Source organism: Coregonus lavaretus, assembly GCF_964263955.1.
Source record: "Coregonus lavaretus genome assembly, chromosome: 21".
In the NCBI taxonomy this organism is placed as follows: domain Eukaryota; kingdom Metazoa; phylum Chordata; class Actinopteri; order Salmoniformes; family Salmonidae; genus Coregonus; species Coregonus lavaretus.
Window position 1 is genome coordinate 7,422,226 of NC_140008.1, and position 21,829 is coordinate 7,444,054.

General features: G+C 43.5%; 1 protein-coding gene across 2 annotated transcripts in view; it reads right to left on the reverse strand.

Annotated features, from left to right (window-relative positions):
- LOC311148865 (inositol hexakisphosphate and diphosphoinositol-pentakisphosphate kinase 2-like) overlaps window positions 1-20,942 on the reverse strand; it is a 71,797-nt gene extending 50,855 nt beyond the window's left edge. Inside the window, exons 1-9 of one of the 2 annotated variants that reach the window (XM_084185859.1) lie at window positions 20,855-20,942; window positions 10,306-10,952; window positions 9,827-10,022; window positions 9,318-9,408; window positions 9,134-9,219; window positions 8,513-8,667; window positions 6,192-6,293; window positions 1,023-1,184; window positions 669-790 (exon numbers count right to left, since the gene is read on the reverse strand). In XM_084185859.1, coding sequence (XP_084041985.1) covers window positions 669-790; window positions 1,023-1,184; window positions 6,192-6,293; window positions 8,513-8,667; window positions 9,134-9,219; window positions 9,318-9,408; window positions 9,827-10,022; window positions 10,306-10,461 — 1,070 coding nt within the window. In that variant the 5' untranslated portion in view covers window positions 10,462-10,952; window positions 20,855-20,942. Of the gene's footprint in view, window positions 1-668; window positions 791-1,022; window positions 1,185-6,191; window positions 6,294-8,512; window positions 8,668-9,133; window positions 9,220-9,317; window positions 9,409-9,814; window positions 10,023-10,305; window positions 10,953-20,854 lie in introns of both variants that reach the window. The other variant, XM_084185858.1, reaches the window with a different exon arrangement.
- Between the last annotated feature and the right edge of the window lie 887 nt (window positions 20,943-21,829).

Sequence of the window (21,829 nt, forward strand, 5' to 3'; positions counted from 1 at the left end):
TATGGCTCTAGTTAACCAGCTGACCCCATGGTGTCAATGTACAGTATGGCTCTAGTTAACCAGCTGACCCCTGGGTGTCAATGTACAGTATGGCTCTAGTTAACCAGCTGACCCCATGGTGTCAATGTACAGTATGGCTCTAGTTAACCAGCTGACCCCATGGTGTCAATGTACAGTATGGCTCTAGTTAACCAGCTGACCCCATGGTGTCAATGTACAGTATGGCTCTAGTTAACCAGCTGACCCCATGGTGTCAATGTACAGTATGGCTCTAGTTAACCAGCTGACCCCTGGGTGTCAATGTACAGTATGGCTCTAGTTAACCAGCTGACCCCATGGTGTCAATGTACAGTATGGCTCTAGTTAACCAGCTGACCCCATGGTGTCAATGTACAGTATGGCTCTAGTTAACCAGCTGACCCCATGGTGTCAATGTACAGTATGGCTCTAGTTACCCAGCTGACCCCTGGGTGTCAATGTGGAAATCAGGGGTTAAACCAGGGACTGCAGTTGACAATTAGCCGGCTGGCTAAAACTGGCACTTTTCTAGTAATGTTGATTAATGTGCACTGTCCCTGTAAAACTAAATGTACTAAAGTAAAGTTAGGAACTGAGATGCAAGGATGAGCGCTAGTTGAACCTTCAGCACGACAGCCTGCCTCACCTACCCCAAGACTTTGGCACAGTCATCATAGTACTTCATGGAGTTCTTCACAAAGCTGAAGCCGTTGACGTCACAGACGAAGGAGTGGCCGTTTGCTCTCAAGAGGTCGAAGCCACACACAGTTTGCTGGGAGTGAAAGAGAGTGTCAGTCAGACATTGAAACTGAACGTAGCCAATCAAGTCGAGTGCATCCCAATAGTCTAAAGAGATTTCCTCCCTTCATCTACTTTCATTCATCTGATAAGACGAGGTTGAGGAGAGGAAGCCTCTTCAGACTATTGGGATGCTCCGCGAGTTTAAGATGGCTTCAGGTTGATAAGACACACACAGAGTGGTCTGATTGGTTGAAAAGCCTCACCTTGAAGGCCAGGCAGACCTTGCGGGCCACCAGTTTCTCCATGGCGGTGAGCATGACAGGGTAGCGGATCTCCTTCCCCTCGCTGTCCCTCTCCACCTTCCCGTCCAGGGCTGGGGACTTCCTTGCCTCAGCATGGGCATAGTCAGGGCCCACTGTATACACCTGATATCATAGACACATCGTCAGGTCCCCAGTGTTCACCTGACATCATACCATAGATACATCGTCAGGTCCCCAGTGTTCACCTGACATCATACCATAGACACATCGTCAGGTCCCCAGTGTTCACCTGACATCATACCATAGACACATCGTCAGGTCCCCAGTGTTCACCTGACATCATACCATAGATACATCGTCAGGTCCCCAGTGTTCACCTGACATCATACCATAGACACATCGTCAGGTCCCCAGTGTTCACCTGACATCATACCATAGACATCGTCAGGTCCCCAGTGTTCACCTGACATCATACCATAGATACATCGTCAGGTCCCCAGTGTTCACCTGACATCATACCATAGATACATCGTCAGGTCCCCAGTGTTCACCTGACATCATACCATAGACACACCGTCAGGTCCCCAGTGTTCCACTGACATCATACCATAGACATCGTCAGGTCCCCAGTGTTCACCTGACATCATACCATAGACATCGTCAGGTCCCCAGTGTTCACATGACATCATAGACACACCGTCAGGTCCCCAGTGTTCACCTGACATCATACCATAGATACATCGTCAGGTCCCCAGTGTTCACCTGACATCATACCATAAACACATCGTCAGGTCCCCAGTGTTCACCTGACATCATACACACATTCAGGTCCCCAGTAGTGATGAGGGGGTAGGGGGGACAATACAGTGACATATCGGGATATTATTTTTGACGATATATCGTATCGTTTTGACTATTATTTTTGCGCTAGTTGGGTGTACCTGCATGTTTATTTCCATGACTGATCAAAACTTGGTTTTCTCATGGCATCTATCGTGACCTTCCGCAGCATACATATGGTAAGCAATATGTTTGGAACATTGAATCGCAATACAAAAAAAATATAATCACAGTATCTAATCGCAATACATATCGTATCGGCACCAAAGTATCGTGATAATATCATATCGTGAGGTCCTTAAAAATTCCCAGCCCTAGTCCCCACAGTGTACACCCGATACAGTATCAAAAATAAATGGAATGGAGCTAAGCACAGGCAAAATCCTAGAGGAAAACCTGGTTGTCTGCTTTCCACCAGACACTGGGAGATTAATTCACCTGTCAGCAGGACAATAACCTAAAACACTAGGCCAAATCTACACTGGAGTTGCTTACCAACCAGACAGTAAATGTACCTGAGTGGCCGAGTTAAAGTTTTGACATAAATCTCCTTGAAAATCTATGGCAAGACCTGAAAATGGTTGTTTAGCAATAATCAACAACCAATTTGACAGAGCTTGAAGAAAATGGGCAAATGTTACGCAATCCATGTGTGGAAAGCTCTTAGAGACTTACCCAGAAAGACTCACAGCTGTAATCGCTGCCAAAGGTGATTGTAACATGTATTGACTCAAGGGTGTGAATACTTACGTAAATGAGATATTTCTGCATTTCATTTAAGAAATTTGCAAGCATTTCTAAAAACATGTTTTCACTTTGTCATTATGGGGTATTTTGTGTGTTGATGGGTGAGAAATAAAATATATTTAATCCATTTTGAATTCAGGCTGTAACAACAAAATGTGGAATAAGTCAAGGGTATGAACACTTTCTGAAGGCACTGTATATGATGGTATGTATAATTAAACAGTATGTAAACATTATTAAAGTCACCAGTGGTCAATGATATATGTCCATAATGGTCAATGATATATGTCCATAATGGTCAATGATATATGTCCATAATGGTCAATGATATATGTCCATAATGGTCAATGATATATGTCCATAGGGCAGCAGTCTCTAAGGTGCAGGGTTGAGTGGTGGTAGCCGGCTAGTAAAAGTGACTAAGGTTCAGGGCAGGGTACTGGGCAGAGGAGCCAAACCCACACCACCAGCAGTACATCCCTTACTCCGCTGAGACAGAAGCGTTTCATCCACCAAGTAATCATCAGTGCACTTTGTACACACACCCTCATCCTAAAGAAACTGACATGGTAACCTGATTTGACGACAAACAACTAATCTTCTCCTTTCCCCCTTCTGATAACCAGGTGGCGAATCGCATCTCTGCATGTCTGGCAGACATATCAGTATGGATGACGGATCACCACCTCAAGCTGAACCTTGGCAAGACGGAGCTGCTCTTCCTCCCGGGGAAGGACTGCCCGTTCCATGATCTCGCCATCACGGTTGACAACTCCGTTGTGTCCTCCTCCCAGAGTGCGAAGAGCCTTGGCGTGACCCTGGACAACACCTTGTCGTTCTCCGCTAACATCAAGGCGGTGACCCGATCCTGTAGGTTCATGCTCTACAACATTCGGAGAGTACGACCCTGCCTTACACAGGAAGCGGCACAGGTCCTAATCCAGGCACTTGTCATCTCCCGTCTGGATTACTGCAACTCGCTGTTGGCTGGGCTCCCTGCCTGTGCCATTAAACCCCTACAACTCATCCAGAATGCCGCAGCCCGTCTGGTGTTCAATCTTCCCAAGTTCTCTCACATCACCCCGCTCCTCCGCACACTCCACTGGCTTCCAGTTGAAGCTCGCATCAGCTACAAGACCATGGTGCTTGCCTACGGAGCTGTGAGGGGAACGGCACCTCCGTACCTTCAGGCTCTGATCAGTCCCTACCATGGGCGGTGTGTTCAATAGGGCGATATGGGCGACGCACTGCCAAACGGGAAAAGGAAGGGATTTTTTTTCTAATCAATTATATCATGGCAACAGTAGTTCAGTGTTCACGTCTGATCTGCCAGCCACTAAATGTCCAATCAGGCTAAAGTCGTGCTTCAAATGTCCCCGCCCGTTTTGGGGCGATTTCAGTCAGGTTGAAAATCGCCCAGAAGTCTCTCATAGCCTCTAATGTAAAATTTTTTTTTTTCAAATTTCTGAGCTTTCAATACATTCTCTATGGGTGTCTGAGGGCTTGCACTTACGCGCTTTCGTCATACGTAACGTAACGTAACCATGAACGGCAGACAGCAACGCTTGGACAGCGACTGGTGTAACCGACATGCACCATCTTTCAGAAAAGATTAAGAAAAATGAGCTGTCAAAGACCCACATTGATAGCTGTTTGAGATTGTCTGCTTTGGTGAGAGTGAATATTGCCACTCAACTGGATGAGGGATACAGGCTAGCTGTCCGCCGCCACAACGATGAGGTTAGCAACAGCAGAGTCGTGAACACTGTCTACGAGAATCGAGACGACCTCATAGAATGTTTTGAAGCCATCCGGACGGGTTCATTGGGTTCATTTGACCAGCCCACCGTACCAGAAGCTACAGAATAAGGACATCGATGCTGTCTTTATCAAACGTGCCCTCGACAGCTTCGCAAGCAGTGTGCAGGCCATAAGGTAAGATAAAGATTAAACAATATCATTCGATCTTTCTCAAAGCAGAGCTTTATTTGAAAATGTATGCATGAAAGGAGACTGCATTTGTGTTTGAAATTACATTATTGTCATTATATATGGCCAGTGGTGTAATCTATCTTATTTTATATACTATGTGTACTGTACAGTGGTGCTCATAAGTGTATGAACACATTCTAAAGCTGACTAAAAAGAGGAATACAAAAATAAAAAAATCATCTTTTGTAAATTGATCTTAATGACTTAATTAAAAAAGTTGGAAAATCCAACCTTTAAGGACACCAATTTTCTTTTCTTTTTTATTCCTCTTTTTAGTCAACTTTAGCATGGGATCATAAGCTTATGAGCACCACTGTATACTGTGCTGAACATCCAGGCTATGTGAGACACAAAGGCTAACTTAAACACTAAAGACTTTATGCATCCCTGCCCATTTTAAGTGGAACTGAAGTATTTGTACTATACATGGATACATTGCATATACCTGTGCATCACATAGACAACAATACTGTACAAAGCCAACAAACACATTGGTCTGTTTGCCTTCAGGGACTCCTCTCAACAGCAGCTGCAAGAAGCAACAGGAGCCAAAAGACCCAGAACAGCTTTGAGAGAAGAGGAGAAGCAGAGGCTGTCTGAAGATGTCTGCAACACCATCCTGGATCACACCAAAGAAAGGTTCTCTTTCTCTGGCCACCTTGTGAGTGCTACCTTACTGCAAGCAGACATGTTTGAAAGGTACTGCCATTCAAAAAAATAAAAAATCTGTTCATGTTCATTTTTACAAATCTATACAATTGGCCAGAATATGGTTGTTCATATTTACAAATCTATACAATTGGCCAGAATATGGTTGTTCATTTTTACAAAGCCATACATATTGTTTATGCAGTGTTGAGGAATGTGAAAGAACACCCTTGATTATTTTTACTGTGATAACTTATTTTGCTTTTGTAAGCCAACACTTTTGAGATCAGTCAATAAATGCTTCTGGTATTGACTTATATGCTGCCCCTGTCTTCATGTTGTTGCTGGACATATCTTTTTAAAAATGTGTGTAGGTCACCTAAATCATCAGAAAAATTGCCCCTCCTGAGAATTTTTTCAGGAGCCGCCACTGGTCCCTACACCCAAACGAGGGCATTGCGTTCATCCACCTCTGGCCTGCTGGCTCCCCTACCTCTGCGGAAGCACATTTCCCGCTCAGCCCAGTCAAAACTGTTCGCTGCTCTGGCACCCCAATGGTGGAACAAGCTCCCTCACGACGCCAGGACAGCGGAGTCACTCATCACCTTCCGGAGACATTTGAAACCCCAACTCTTTAAGGAATACCTGGGATAGGATAAAGTAATCCTTCTACCCCACCCCCCCAAAAAAAATTACATTGTAAAGTGGTTATCCCACTGGCTATAAGGTGAATGCACCAATTTGTAAGTCGCTCTGGATAAGAGCGTCTGCTAAATGACGTAAATGTAAAATGTAAATTTGCAAAAAATTCAAAAAAACTGTTTATATATATACACACACTGTATACAGTCCACCAACCAATTAACCTAAACATCAACAACAAAGACACACCATAAAGCCAAACACACAACCAGGCTCACACACACCAACTTAAGATGTTACCTTGACATCAGTGCCATCCGTTGGCATGAACTCCTCGTATATGTAGGAGCCAGTCTTCCTCACACAGCTCTCCGGGGAGTACACACTGCTGCGGCTCCCTATCTACAGGAGAGAGGGAATCACAAATAAGAGAGAGGGGACAATCAGACCTGGGTTCAAATAGTATTGACAGAGCGTTTGATTGAGCCAGCTAGATGGGACAGGTTTGCACTTTTGGGACTATTCCATTTTTTTTTTATTCTGTCAGGGAAAATCAATCAAGTGCAGCTAAAATATCTGAATAAGGTGTTGAAAGTTAGAGTATCTTTTTTATTTTATTTAACCTTTATTTAACTAGGCAAGTCAGTTAAGAACAAATTCTTATTTACAATGACGGCCTACCAAAAGGCAAAAGGCCTCCTGCGGGGACGGGGACTGGGATGAAAAAAAAGTATATATATTTTAAACAGCTTGGAAAATTCCAGAAAATGATGTCATGGCTTTAGAAGCTTCTGATAAGCTAATTTACATAATTTGAGTCAATTGGAGGTGTATTACAACGCCTACCTTCAAACTCAGTGCGTCTTTGCTTGACATCATAGGAAAATCAGCCAAGACCTCAGAAAAAAAAGGGTAGACCTCCACAAGTCTGGTTCATCCTTGGGAGCAATTTCCAAATGCCTGAAGGTACCACGTTCATCTGTACAAACAATAGTACGCAAGTATAAACACCATGGGACCACGCAGCCGTCATACCGCTCAGGAAGGAGACACGTTCTGTCTCCTAGAGATGAACGTACTTTGGTGCCAGACTATGGTTTGCAACTGCACATGGGGACAAAGATAGTACTTTTTGGAGAATTTGGCCTCTGGTCTGATGAAACAAAAATAGAACTGTTTGGCCATAATGACCATCGTAATGTTTGGAGGAAAAGGGGGGATGCTTGCAAGCCGAAGAACACCATCCCAACCGTGAAGCACGGGGGTGGCAGCATCATGCTGTGGGGATGCTTTGCTTCAGGAGGGACTGGTGCACTTCACAAAATAGATGGCATCATGAGGAAGGAAAGTTATGTGGCTATATTGAAGCAACATCTCAAGACATCAGTCAGGAAGTAAAAGCTTGGTCGCAAATGGGTCTTCCAAATGGACAATGACCCCAAGCATACTTCCAAAGTTGTGGCAAACTGGCTTAAGGACAACAAAGTCAAGGTATTGGAGTGGCCATCACAAAGCCCTGAACTCAATCCTATAGAAAATCTGTGGGCAGAACTGAAAAAGCGTGTGCGAGCAAGGAGGCCTACAAACCTGACTCAGTTACACCAGCTCTGTCAGGAGGAATGGGCCAAAATTCACCCAACTTATTGTGGGAAGCTTGTGGAAGGCTACCCGAAACGTTTGACCCAAGTTAAACCTTTAAAGGCAATGCTACCAAATACTAATTGAGTGTATGTAAACTTCTGACCCACTGGGAATGTGATGAAAGAAATAAAACCTGAAATTAATCATTCTCTCTACTGTTATTCTGACATTTCACATTCTTTAAATAAAGTGGTGATCATAACTGGACTTTTTTTACTAGGATTAAATGTCAGGAATTGTGAAAAACTGAGTTTAAATGTATTTGGCTAAGGTGTATGTAAACTTCCGACTTCAACTGTATCTATAAATAGTAAAACCAGAGAAACTGATCATTTTGCAGTGCTCTCTTACTTTTTTCCAGAGCTGTTATATATATATATATATATATATATATATAGGACCAAACACACATCACAACAAGAGAGACAACACAACACTACATAAAGAGAGACCTAAGACAACAACATAGCATGGCAGCAACACATGACATCACAGCATGGTAGCAACCCAACATGAAAACAACATGGTAGCAACACAACATGGTAGCAGCACAATACATGCTACAAACATTATTGGGCACAGACAACAGCACAAATGGCAATAAGGTAGAGACAACAATACATCATGCGAAGCAGCCACAACTGTCAGTAAGAGTGTCCATGATTTGAGTCTTTGAATGAAGAGATGGAGATAAAACTGTCCAGTTTGAGTGTTTTTTGCAGCATGTTCCAGTCGCTAGCTGCAGCGAACTGAAAAGAGGAACGACCCAGGGGTGTGTGTGCTTTGGGGACCTTTTAACAGAATGTGACTGGCAGAAAGGGTGTTGTATTTGTTAAGCGTGTATAGTTGAGTTTCAGCCCATTCTGTACAGCATGGCTCCAAAAGCCTCCACCCATCCACTAGAATTCCAACAGCAGTTCCTATACAATACAGCGTCGGACTCGTTTCAAGCAGACTGTTCCTCCCTAGTCCCTCAGTACCTTGCGGAAGAGTCTCTGGCTGCCCCCTCCAGCTGAGGTGGGGTAGTAGATGTAGACGTTGTGGTCCTCAGCACTCACAGGCTTCTCCACAAAGGGCTTGGGGAACACCTCCCCGTTCACCTCCACATGATCCTCCCCCTCCACCAGGTTACACTCTAGAAGGACACATCACCCAGCCAATCAGAGACAGGGCCTCGAAGCACACTTGAATTATGCCCCATTCAAATATGGCCCAATTCCTATCACCCCTACTCCTAGGCACTTTTTAGATCTGAAAGTATTGGGTAGGGGTTAGTAATACAGTAACAGCCTTCATCTTCATTAGTTTAGGCAGAATCTGAGGTCTACAGAAAGTCTAGAAAATGTAAAGGAAGTCACTGTGCCACCGCAACACTTCCTCCCGATCTAGCTCATACCGAGACTCAAGCACATTGAACCGCACGGCTGAAGCGTTCTAACCAATCGCGCTATGGAAAAAGGCCCAATTCAGCAGTGCAAGAGGCTACACTTATAATCTTGGCACCCACAACCAAATCTTGGTAGCATGCATGCTATCTAGCTAGCTAATTGATTTAATAGTACCAGTCTGTCGCAAGAGACAAGTTGCGTTCTAACGCCTACCTTCAGGTCTGTCTGGGTCTCGGGTTAACACAGCGTAACGAGGAAGATCAATGCCCTCCTCCAGCAAGATACGATACACCTCCCTCCTGAAGAGACATAATACAACGTTTATGACGGAACGAGTCAGTACACTTTTACAAAGTATGAGCAGGACAGGAATGACTGAGTGTGTTTCCCATCATACCTGTCCTGTATATAGTACTGCATGTTCAGGTCATTGATGAGAAGTGGGTTTCTGAGTTTGGCGTACTCTACCGCTTTGTCCAATGGGAAACCTACACATCCACCCCCATACATACATTCATAAACACAAGCACAACCATGTAAATAAATACAGGAAATACATTTCTTAAACATTACATTATTTGTATAGAGCTAAACACGTTTCCATTCCCCCATGTACATTTCCTTTTTACTGATCTCTGTTCTAAGACTGGGCCAATATAAACCAGGTCAGATGTACACTATGACTAAACACTGGCAAGACAGGAATGACAGTGTGTGTGTGTGTGTGCATTCGGTATATCCTTCATTCGTGCATACGCATGCTTAATGTAGAGATTTGTATGCACGTCTACTATAGACATGCATATACAGTATTCATCTGTATCTGTGCAATGTACATGTGAGAAAGCCAGTGCCTGATGCACTTAATAGTGTGCGGTGGTTGCACATACGTACGTTGGTTTGTACCTTTGGAGTGGAAGGAGACGAGGCAGTCACACAGGGGCCATTTGTCAACGGGCTGGTTGAGGATGACCTCCTCGGGGAAGATGACCACCGTGATGTACTCAAACTTGCACAGCCTTTCCATGATCTGGGTCATGGGCTTGGAATTGGACTTCTTCATCATGGAGCAGATGCCCACCACAATCTGCCTCTCTGGAGGCTGGGGGACCAGAGAGAAGGGGGGAAGTGGATGTAAAGTTCACCGTTTGTCATTTAAATGTACATGATGTGTTATAAGATTACTTGTGTGAGGTGAAGGCAAAGGCAAGTTTTTTCCTGTCTTGTCATCTCTCCTCGCCTCCTTCTCAAAATCTATTGGAGGAGAAGGTCCAAGGAGACGGGATCTTGGATTCTGCTCCTCAAATGCGTTTTGACAAGGAGGTGAGGAGAGAGGAAGCAAGGAAAGATGAAGAGCCTCTTTCTCTCTGCTTCCATGTACACACCGAGTCATAATCCTCGTCCTCCTCCTCTCCTTTTCGCATCTCTCCCTCGTTCTTCATTCCTCCTCCTTCTGAGCCTCGGTGGTCTTCATCGACACAGCCAACCACAAACGTGGGGTTCCCACTCTGGTCCCGCCCCTCTCCTCTAGCCTCTGACATCACAGAGTGGGGACGTCACTGGAAGTTCAGCAGCATCGTTGCGTGCCAGTACACAGGTTAGAGCATCCTACTGAGGACTCCACTCTGGGTACAAAATGGACACCTGGCACTGACAATGCTTTTTTAATTGCCCCTCAGGGGTTGATATAGGTGTATAAAATGTAATTGAATTGAGTTGGGTGAGGGAAATACTCAGGAGGGTGGGGACAGAGCGGTTTAAGAGCAGCAGGTTTACATAGAGGAGAGTGCTGAGGTAGTAATTCGAGGGGAGGGTTTATGGGTTAGTCAGGGGTGAGGTAATGGGGGTCAGGGTTGAGGTAGGTAGGTAGGTAGAGGACAGAGTCCGGGTTGCTAAGGTTGGGGGAGGAGTACCCTCCCTGTGTCAGGAGAACGGTCTCATCCCGCAAAGTGGCATCGCTCTGGGCTTAGGGCGATGAGATGAGATGACTGGTTCACAAAGGTTCCTCCACAGTCTCACCACCAGTTACCACCTACAGAGGACAACACAGAAAGAAAGACTGAGAAACAGACCAACCCTGAGAGACAGAGTTCAGTGCCTGTGAAGAAGTCAGCATGCTGTCTAATAATGCAGCCTCATCTCTCCAACTAACTCAGCTCTACTCATCTGCTGGGTGTCGTACCACTGTTTGGAGTTGCTATGGCCACATGCCGTGAAGAGCATAAATAAAACTGTCCTTATTTTGTGTCCTGTGATATACAGTCGTTTCGTTAAAGTCTTAGTCCATCCTTATTTTCTAGCCCGAAATCACATAGCCTCATTGCAAAGACATTGTTTTGTTAAAACCAGATGAAATCCCCAAACAGTGAGCAAATGTCAATTGACAAAAACATCATTTTATATGCAAATTAGCCATAGCAATTTCCAACTGATTATGATAGAGCGCGTCACATATGTGCAGTGCGGTGTTGCCTTGGGCCGTTACGCTTCTCTATTTTACAAATGATTTGCCACTGGTCTTACACAAAGCTAGAATGACTATGTATGCGGATGACTCCACACACTACATGTCTGTACCCAAAGCCGGTGAGCTCACTGAAATTCTAAATAAGGAGTCACAGTCAGTATCAGAATGGCTGATTAATAATAAACTGGTCTTAAATACAGCTCAAAACTTAAAGCATTATATTTGGTTCAAAACATTTTGTAAGACCTAAACGTCAACTGGAGTTATGCATAAAGGTTGTGACCATTAAGCAAGTTGAAGAAGCTAAACTCAAAAAGGTATAACGTTGGATGGTTAGTTATTGAGAGTAGGACGGTATGACGATATTAAAATCTGGAAACCGCCCAACCCTACTCCACACTGCCCTTTCCCTTCTGGACAAAAGGAACATCTACGACAGAATGCTGCTCATTGACTACAGCTCAGCGTTCAACACCATAGTGCCCTCCAAGCTCATCACTAAGCTAAGGACTCTGGAATTCCTGATGGGCCGAGGGTAGGCAACACATCCGCCATGCTGACCCTCAACACGAGGGCCCCCCCCAGGGGTGTGTGCTCAGTCCCCTCCTGTACACCCTGTTCACCCATGACTGCATGGCTGCGCACGACTCCAACACCATCATTAAGTTTGCCGACGATGATGAGACAGCCTACAGGAAGGAGTTCAGATACTTGGCAGTGTGGTGCCAGGATAACAACCTCTCCCTCAACGTCACCAAGACAAAGGAGCTGACTACAGGAAACGGAGGGCCGAACACCCCCCCCCATCCACGTCGACGGGGCTGTAATGGAGCAGGTCGAGAGCTGCAAATTTCCACATTAATAAGGAATTATCATAGTCCACACACCAACACAGTCGTGAAGAGGGCATGACAACGCCTCCTCCCCCTCAGGAGGCTGAAAGGATTTGGCATGGGCCTTCAGATCCTCAAAAAGTTCTACAGCCGCACCATTGAGAGCATCTTGACTGGCTGCATCACCGCTTCATATGGCAACTACTTGGCATCCAAACCACAAGGCGCTACAGAGGGTAGTGCGTACGGCCCAGTACATCACTAAAAATTGTCAAAGACTACAGCCACCCAAGCCATAGACTGTTCTTTCTGCTACTGCACAGCAAGTGGTACCGATGCACCAAGTCTGGAACCAACAGGACCCTAAACAGCTTCTACCCCCAAGCCATAAGAATGTTAAATACATTGAGTATATAAAACATTAGGAACACCCCCCGTTTTATGTGTATTTATTCTTTGTGTTATTATATTTCTCTCTGTATTGTTGGGAAGGGCCCGTAAGTAAGCATTTCGCTGTTAGTCTACACGTGTTGGTTACGAAGCATGTGACAAATAAAATTTGATCTGATTTGAAACAAAACCAACTCCTTTCATGACATACTATATCATGCTATAGAATGCTAGCATGCTAGCTAAAACCACATGCTCCTGCCCACACATAACGTGTGACCACTGGTAACCCTGGTCCCCAGAATAGCATGCCCTCCTTTCAAGGGGTTGAAAGGGGAAACCGGCATAAGAGGGGTGGGGGTGACGGGGTAGAGAAAGTATCGGGTGCGGAGGCCTACACTAGTAACGCTACCCAAACATAACTCATCGCTCTCCTCTAAGGCGTTGACACCGACAGGCCGCACTAAACCAAGTGGAAGCCCATCACGGACACCCGAGGACAGGAGATAAACAAACTCATAAATACATAGATACAACGACAGTGTGAAGACACTCGACACCACCATTCTCTAAGCCACACAGTAGTAAGGCTATCCGGCCTTGAGTGACTGGGGGAGATAGGACTACTGGGGGAGATAGGACTACTGGGGGAGATAGGACTACTGGGGGAGATAGGACTACTGGGGGAGATAGGACTACTGGGGGAGATAGGACTACTGGGGGAGATAGGACTACTGGGGGAGATAGGACTACTGGGGGAGATAGGACTACTGGGGGAGATAGGACTACTGGGTTGAGGATGAGGAGATTAGTGAGTCCTAGGTACTGTAATGCTGGCCTCTTCCATTTCCTTTAATAATTGATGGCTAATGTATGATGGTTGAACACCTAGTGTTGATGGTTGAACAACTAGTGATGGTTGTCTTTCAATCTGGTAGATTACTGATATTACTGTTATATTCTATTATGAAGTTATACCCTTCAAGAATCAATGGGTATACGTCATTATTTTAAAAAGTGCAAAAATGGGATGTAGCAACTGCAGATTGCCGCTTTAAAGTATTAGGAGTTTGTGTCATTGTCGGTCTGCCTGTCCTAAGTTTATTTAGTAAATATTTTCTTAACTCTTTCTTTAACTGAATTGTTGGTTAAGGGCTTGCAAGTACCTGTTGTATTTGACGCATGTGACAAATACATTTTGATTTGATGTCTGTGTGTCTGCCTGCCTGTGTCGGTCGTTATGTCTGTGTCTGCCTGCACAACACTCCTTGTTTCTAGTCTCCAACCTTCCGTTCCTTGCTGAGCCTCATTCATCCCTTTACCTCGCCATACATTTCTCTTCTTCCTTCATTAAAAGGCATGACGTCCTCCGACTAATAAACCAAAGGGCTAATAGAACAAGTCCCCATCTCCCTCTGGCATTGACCGACCCACTGGCTGTCTGGCAGTCAGTCACCTCCGCCACCCAAAGTGTGACGACCCCAATAAAGGCTTTTAACCTTTGAGACAGTATCCTGTAGAAAGGCCTTGCTTCCACCAATGTTTATGATTAGGGTGGGATCATCAATTGAGCTCTCAGAAAGGCACTCACCATCACACTCACTGATAACAGGCCCAATGACCAGTGGCGGCTGCTGATTGGCTGAATACACGGGGAGTGAGGTGGTTGGAGTTGTCAACAAAGCAGCATGAAAAAAATATGATGGCAAGTTTTCGAACTAGCTGTAATTTTTTGGAGAACATATATAAAGTGATCTGTGCATTTGAACAACAGCATAAATACACATTTCAATTTTGCATGTCAAAACCCGAATGACCACTGCTGCACATTCTGCCACTGATTAGATTATACTATGTAGAATGAGCAGTCAGCTCACGAATTAACGAGTGCACCAGGGAGAACGCAACAAGCACGCAGATACAATAAGTGAAAACACATTATCTAACTGGGGATAGCTAGCTAACAATGTCACAAAGCATGATGCGCTAGCCAAATTTCATTCTGAAATAACTTCATATTTCTGAGTTAGTCAGATATTAGTTTAGAAAGACTTGAAATTGGCATGGGAGCTAACTAGTTAGCAAACTACCAGCTAGCTGCTTATCAACAGAAGATAACTGGTCAATTTGACCAACAACAACAAACGTCGACCAAACTATTTCTTAATGTTTCTCATGACTGCAGTTGGCTAATTAATGTGATTATGCTTTGTGATACACCAGGTTTTATGCTGTTTTAGTCCACACAACGTGTCGCCCCGTTGCCTAGCTACAGTAGAACCTGATGAACAACATTGGTGGGGAACAATAAAATTGGCCAGCCACCATCATGCTTTTTTTAACCTACCAGCTCTGCGATGAGGTTCTAGCTAGTGTATCCTTCTGTCCTTCGACTCGTGTTGGATATTATATCCGGATTATAAGGTCCCAGGCTCCCATGACTATTATGATTATTTATATTAAGTTAATTACAATTAGCTTTTTGCTTTAGCACCATCTGTACCTGATAGAGCAGATCTAGTGTCATGTGCAGAAGTAAGCAGTCTGTTTGCGAGAGACTCATTGGGAGGAAGACTAGAGCATACCCAGAAGTTCTGACTGAACGTACATTTGAGCATCCCAGGACAGTCCATTTACTTCGTGATGTTATAATTTATGCCATGAAATCCTGCCATTTCCTTGAGGCAGTTCTCCTTCCTAGCGAATAGCTGGCAAAACAGTCCAAGCAATGTCCGCACGGCCTATGCGTCCGCGGAGGTAGAGCTGCAGCTGCAGCCAGTCACTGAGGGGCAGAGTAGTAAGTAACTGCACAGCTTGTTTACAACGAAATATATATTTTTACAGGATACACATTTACCGCACTTTTATGAGCATTTAAAACATAATTCAACAATTTTTTCGGGGGGGGGCCGCCACTGCCATTGACACAGAAAACTGTCTGTGCAAATAGAGGAGCAATATGCTGTCCATTAACCTCTACGGGACGGCTGAGCTAATGTGCGCTAATGTGATTAGCATGACTGTTGTAAGTAACAGCAAACTTTCCAGGACATAGACATGTCTTATATGGGCAGAAAGCTTAGATTTGTGTCAATCTAACTGCACTGTCCAATTTACAGTAGCTATTACAGTGAAAAAAAATACCATGTTATTGTTTGAGGAGAGTGAACAACAACAAACAACTTATCACGGCAACTGGTTTGATATATTCACCACTGAAGGTAAATAATGTACTTACATTCAGTAAACTTGCTCTGATTTGTCATCCTGAGGGTCCCAGAGATAAAATGTAGCATAGTTTTGTTTGATAAAATCAATTTCTATATTCAAATATAGGAACTGGGTTCTACAGTTTGAACCCCTGCTGTCTGATGTGTGAAGGTTTGTGTATAAGCTAATGATCCATCATGTATGACATTCCTGGGAGTGTGTAAAATTACAAAAATGATATGGTAATACAGAAATGTATGTTCTCTATAGTTATGTACTTGAAAATGTATCAATTGACCAATTCGGCACATTTGGGCAGACTTTGTGGTCCTCTGTAGCTCAATTGGTAGAGCATGGCGCTTGTAACGCCAGGGTAGTGGGTTCGAACCCCGGGACCACCCATACGTAAAAATGTATGGACACATGACTAAGTCGCTTTGGATAAAAGCGTCTGCTAAATGGCATATTATTATTATATTATTTATACAAAATAGTCCAGTATTGCAATGCTTCACTGGATCAATCTGAAACTTTGCACACATATTGTGGCCTTTCTCTTGCATTTCAAAGATGGAACAAAAATAATAATAGAAAACGCATGTTTTTTGTTTGTATTATCTTTTACCAGATCTAATGTGTTATATTCTCCTACATTCATTTCACATCCACAAACTTCAAAGTGTTTCCTTTCAAATGGTATCAAGAATACGCATATCTTCGCTTCAGGTCCTGCGCTACAGGCAGTTAGATTTGGTATGTCATTTTAGGCGAAAATTGAAAAAAAAAAAAAAAGGGGTTAGATCCTTAAGAGGTTAAGGGTGTTTCATTTCTAAAGGGATTGAAGTAGACTGCAAAGACCGGCACAGTCAGAGTATTGTTGTCTGCCACTTGCCATTTACTTGTGCTGATTGACAGCAGCATAGATGCAAAGTAGGCCATCATATGACTAGTTAGTCATACAGACTAACAGTTATTATCAGAACACTGAGACGTCATACAGCCTAACAGTTATTATCAGAACAGACTTCATACAGCCTAACAGTTATTATCAGAACACTGAGACGTCATACAGCCTAACAGTTATCAGAACACTGAGACGTCATACAGACTAACAGTTATCATCAGAACACTGAGACGTCATACAGCCTAACAGTTATCATCAGAACACTGAGACGTCATACAGCCTAACAGTTATCATCAGAACACTGAGACGTCATACAGCCTAACAGTTATCATCAGAACACTGAGACGTCATACAGCCTAACAGTTATCAGAACACTGAGACTTCATACAGCCTAACAGTTATCATCAGAACACTGAGACGTCATACAGCCTAACAGTTATCATCAGAACACTGAGACGTCATACAGCCTAACAGTTATCATCAGAACACTGAGACGTCATACAGCCTAACAGTTATCATCAGAACACTGAGACGTCATACAGCCTAACAGTTATCAGAACACTGAGACTTCATACAGCCTAACAGTTATCATCAGAACACTGAGACGTCATACAGCCTAACAGTTATCATCAGAACACTGAGACATCATACAGCCTAACAGTTATCATCAGAACACTGAGACGTCATACAGCCTAACAGTTATCATCAGAACACTGAGACGTCATACAGCCTAACAGTTATCATCAGAACACTGAGACGTCATACAGCCTAACAGTTATCATCAGAACACTGAGACGTCATACAGACTAACAGTTATCATCAGAACACTGAGACGTCATACAGCCTAACAGTTATCATCAGAACACTGAGACTTCATACAGCCTAACAGTTATCATCAGAACACTGAGACGTCATACAGCCTAACAGTTATCATCAGAACACTGAGACGTCATACAGCCTAACAGTTATCATCAGAACACTGAGACGTCATACAGCCTAACAGTTATTATCAGAACACTGAGACTGAAGCGAGACTGTCTTTACTCTGCACAGGCGATTAATTAATTAATTATTTTTATATTTAAAAATGCTAAATCTTTAACAAAACTGTTGATCATTATGTTCAATAGTCTGGAGTGGACTGAAGGCCTGAAGTTGTGAACGTACAGAAGAGGAATGCCAATACCTCATTCCCCCCACCAGCCACCCATCACAAAAATAGCCTAAGCCCCCTAGTCTCCATACACCAACACTCCTTGACCCAGATGATATCTACAGCACAGACAATACTCAAGGTTTTGAGGAATGCATGACAAATGCTTACTGTACAAGCATATAAAGATGTCCCAATCATTATCGCTACATGCCTACAAATACCAGCAATATTGAACAAGATATACCAATCTGTGCTAGTGAGTGTTGAGCGCATTCAGTGTAGCTCAGCCATACAGCCAAGGGTTAATCCACCTGCAGTGTTTTATATACACTCTATGCCTCTCTGCCAGGGTAAAGAAGGACCAGAGCACTGCAGGAAGCAGCTGTTTAGTCGAGAGGCATGTGAATTCTGACAATGCCTTAAAATGTGAACCCTCCGTTGGTAGAGACCAAGCATGAATGTGTCAAAGGTGAGTTAGTAAAAAAGTGAGCAGAGAAAGACGTCAGAGGTGTGTCAAGATGTGGGCAGTCCTAGTCCACAGGGCCCGCATACAGTACCTTGAGCAGAAGACAAGGCAACGTATGGAAACGTCACCTCAAGTGAGCCAACTTTACCTATGCCACCCGAGACATTGTACAAGGTGGGAGGACGCCCACTGACATCCCATTTTGCACTTCTTGGAACTATGCCAGTTGAAGTGCGGTCTTCGGAACCCTCTATTAACTATTAGACATTTGTTTTCCTTGACCCTCTTACGGTTAGAGTAAATTTGACATTTTGTAACACATCTGAGTGGTTAGTTATGAAGCTCTAGGCAACCAACCTGAGAGTTGGTGACCCAGCTGCATTACACAAGGGGAAAGCAAGGCAATTGTCAAACAATGAAACAGAAGTCAAAATCATCACAACTGACTGATTGGACATTACCATACATCACTTTAGTTGTCTAAACTCCACGGTGAAGGAAGTTTGATGAACTCCAGTATGTGAGTGGAGTTGAGTGGTTGTAAATCCCACTCATAGCTCATGGATCAGTGCTTGCGCATCACTCCTGTGCTCCACGTTCTTTTCCAACTGCTCTGCTAAAAATCACTCCGAGCTCACAGGGAGAAAAAAAACTGCCGCTCCAAATTCGCTCCATTCATTAAAATCACAATTTAACCAACACCCATCTATTTTTCTGACTAGATGGACCTACTATTTGGTTTTGAAGTATTGAAACTGAATGAAAAGTCTTTGAATAAACATGAAAAGGTGAAAGTAAGAAGCGAACATAATTTCAAATAGTCTACATGTCATATTAAACAGCATATAAACACTCTAAATAGGTCAGGAGCCAGACAGGGAGCCTTAGAAGGAAGGAAAATCAATTATTTAGGCTATATTATATCCTACAAAGAAACGCGTTGTGAAGCGAGTGCGACACACTAGGCTGGTTGGGACATAAAGCTCTCAGCATTTAAACAACATTTCCTTGTATAGATAATATAACAAAAATGAACAAACATTTTAAGAGATCTGCTTTTTAAAAATAAATAATTTACTACAATAACACTTAAATTATCTACCCACCTTGTAGCATGTGGACGTAGTAACTACAACATCATGCTTTCGGGATACCGGTCTTTTCAGATAATGATTATTTAGTTGTGGACACTACATCCCCGCACTCCCCCTCTTGCTCTTGGTCCTCATCTTTGTAAGTCACCTTGATTTAGCACATGTGTCTTATCAGTTTCTTTATAATAAAAAAATATTTAGCAAACCCCATGACAGTAGCTAAAGCAATAGCAGCACACAAATGCATGCTGGGCCGGCATGACCTGAGCTCGTGAAGTGAGCGCTACTGGATCGGGCATGAAGGCCAATGCTTCAGCCTTTGGGAATTTCGTTCCGACCTCCAGTCAAATTGGGCATGCTCAACTACTCGCTCCGCTCCAGCTCCACTCCGATACTCCACCAATGGAGTGGAACAAAGACCAGGCTTTTGTGGAATTCAGCTCCAACTACATGGATTCGCCCAAGGTCAACACTTCAAAACATTTTTACCTTTGTTTTAACCTCTGTAGATGTGTGCCTTTGTTTGTTGAAATCCATACTTTTTCAATAAACGTTAATCAAATACAACCACCGACTGTTTGCTCATTACTGTTGCTGTAAGATGCCAACTCAGCGCAAGTGGCGTGTGCCAATTGAATCTCAACATGGAAACAGTTGGTGGTTGTATTTGATTAACGTTTAATGAAAAAGTGTGGATTTTAGCAAATGAAAAAAGGCACACAACTACAGAGAACAAAAGTATTGACCTTGGGCGAATTGATGTAGTATGAGCTGAATTCCACAAATCCTGTAATCATTATGCCATTCTGTTGTAAACAGTTTACTCGAAACGATCGTTTCTATTGGACAAATTCAGGTAGTTCCCTTCCCGTTTCGTTCTGTTTGCTCCTGTTTGGTTCTTAAATGGTAAATGAATGCACCCCTGGGGCAATTGTTGTAAAACGTTTATTAAACAGATGCAAACGGAACGCAACAGGGAGGGACCTACCTGAATGTGTCCAATATAAACTCTCGTTTTGCTCCGTTTGGTTCATAAACGGTAAACGGTTTCCGTAATGGAAATACGCCCCAGGTCTCTGCTCCACTCCGTTGGAGTTCATCAGAAACTTTCTTCACCATGGAGTTGAGTTTAGTCAGCTGTGTTTCTTTTGGGAACAAGCTTTGGAACCTGTCTGTCACGAATGGTTCGTGTGTATTCATGTCAAGAAGAGTGACAATTTTCAATGTTCTTGCTGCCGGGCGCGAACTGCGTGTACACTGTAACAACCTTGCCCCCATGCCAAGGTGTTTAGTGTGCAAATAAATAGTTACAACGTAGCCCACTTCGCTAGTTAACTTTACCTTACAGCCAACACACTGCAGTGACAATAAAGAATGGTAATGAGTGTTGCGGTGTTAAAATAAAGTTACGTACCGCTAAATATTAACCAGCTGTCAACTTCCTTGTCCCTTGGGTAGTTGTTTTGTCGTGCACGCGCGAACGGTGACCTCCGGGGGCTTCCTCTTTCCTTTGAAGTATGATTTTGTCCTTTAAAATCAAAGGGCTTGGTCACTGCCATCTACCGTCTGGAGTGTGTGGAAACATGACATTGATTGAAAATCCATTTGTGTTTCTGATCATGAGCTGACACTGCTATCATAAGTATATAGAAACAAATGATTTACAATGTTTGAAATTATTACGTTCTTGGTATGTTTATTCTATTTAGAAGGAGAGTTCTGCTACCTATTATCCATTTGACAGGCTAGGGATATGAAATCGTGGGGAGGGTGTCTTTGACAAGCATTCGATTTACAATGTTGCCTTTGTAAATAAAAATACAATTAAATGACAAGAAAAACCTCTTAGGCTGAAAGATTGGTACAGAGCACAGGTTGGTAGGACTCAATTGATTGAAAAGCCATAATCTTCTCTCATCGGTTAAAAAAAAACAGCAAAATCAAATGTCACAACATATAAATTCCACTCAGTGTAAAAGAGTTCACTGAGAAACAGTATTGTTGTGTCAACCTGAAAAATAAACATTCTACCTACACTGAAAAAAATGAAGCTTTTAAGGTTCCTTGGAGAACTCTTGCCCGATAACCTTTGAGTTAAGTGGGGGGTTCTTGCCATGGCATCTACATTTTTACATTTTAGTAATTTAGCAGACGCTCTTATCCAGAGCGAATTACAGGAGCAATTAGGGTTAAGTGCATTGCTCAAGGGCACATCGACAGATTCTTTCACCTAGTCGGCTCGGCTTAACCACTAAGCTAGTGAATGTGGTCTCAAATGTGTGCAGGAGGGTCACTGTGTCATGGGAGATGCGGTAGAAGGACAGCATGCTGGTTTGCCAGGCCAGACACACTCCTACTATATTGGAGAAGGGGTTACTGAAGAAAGTGC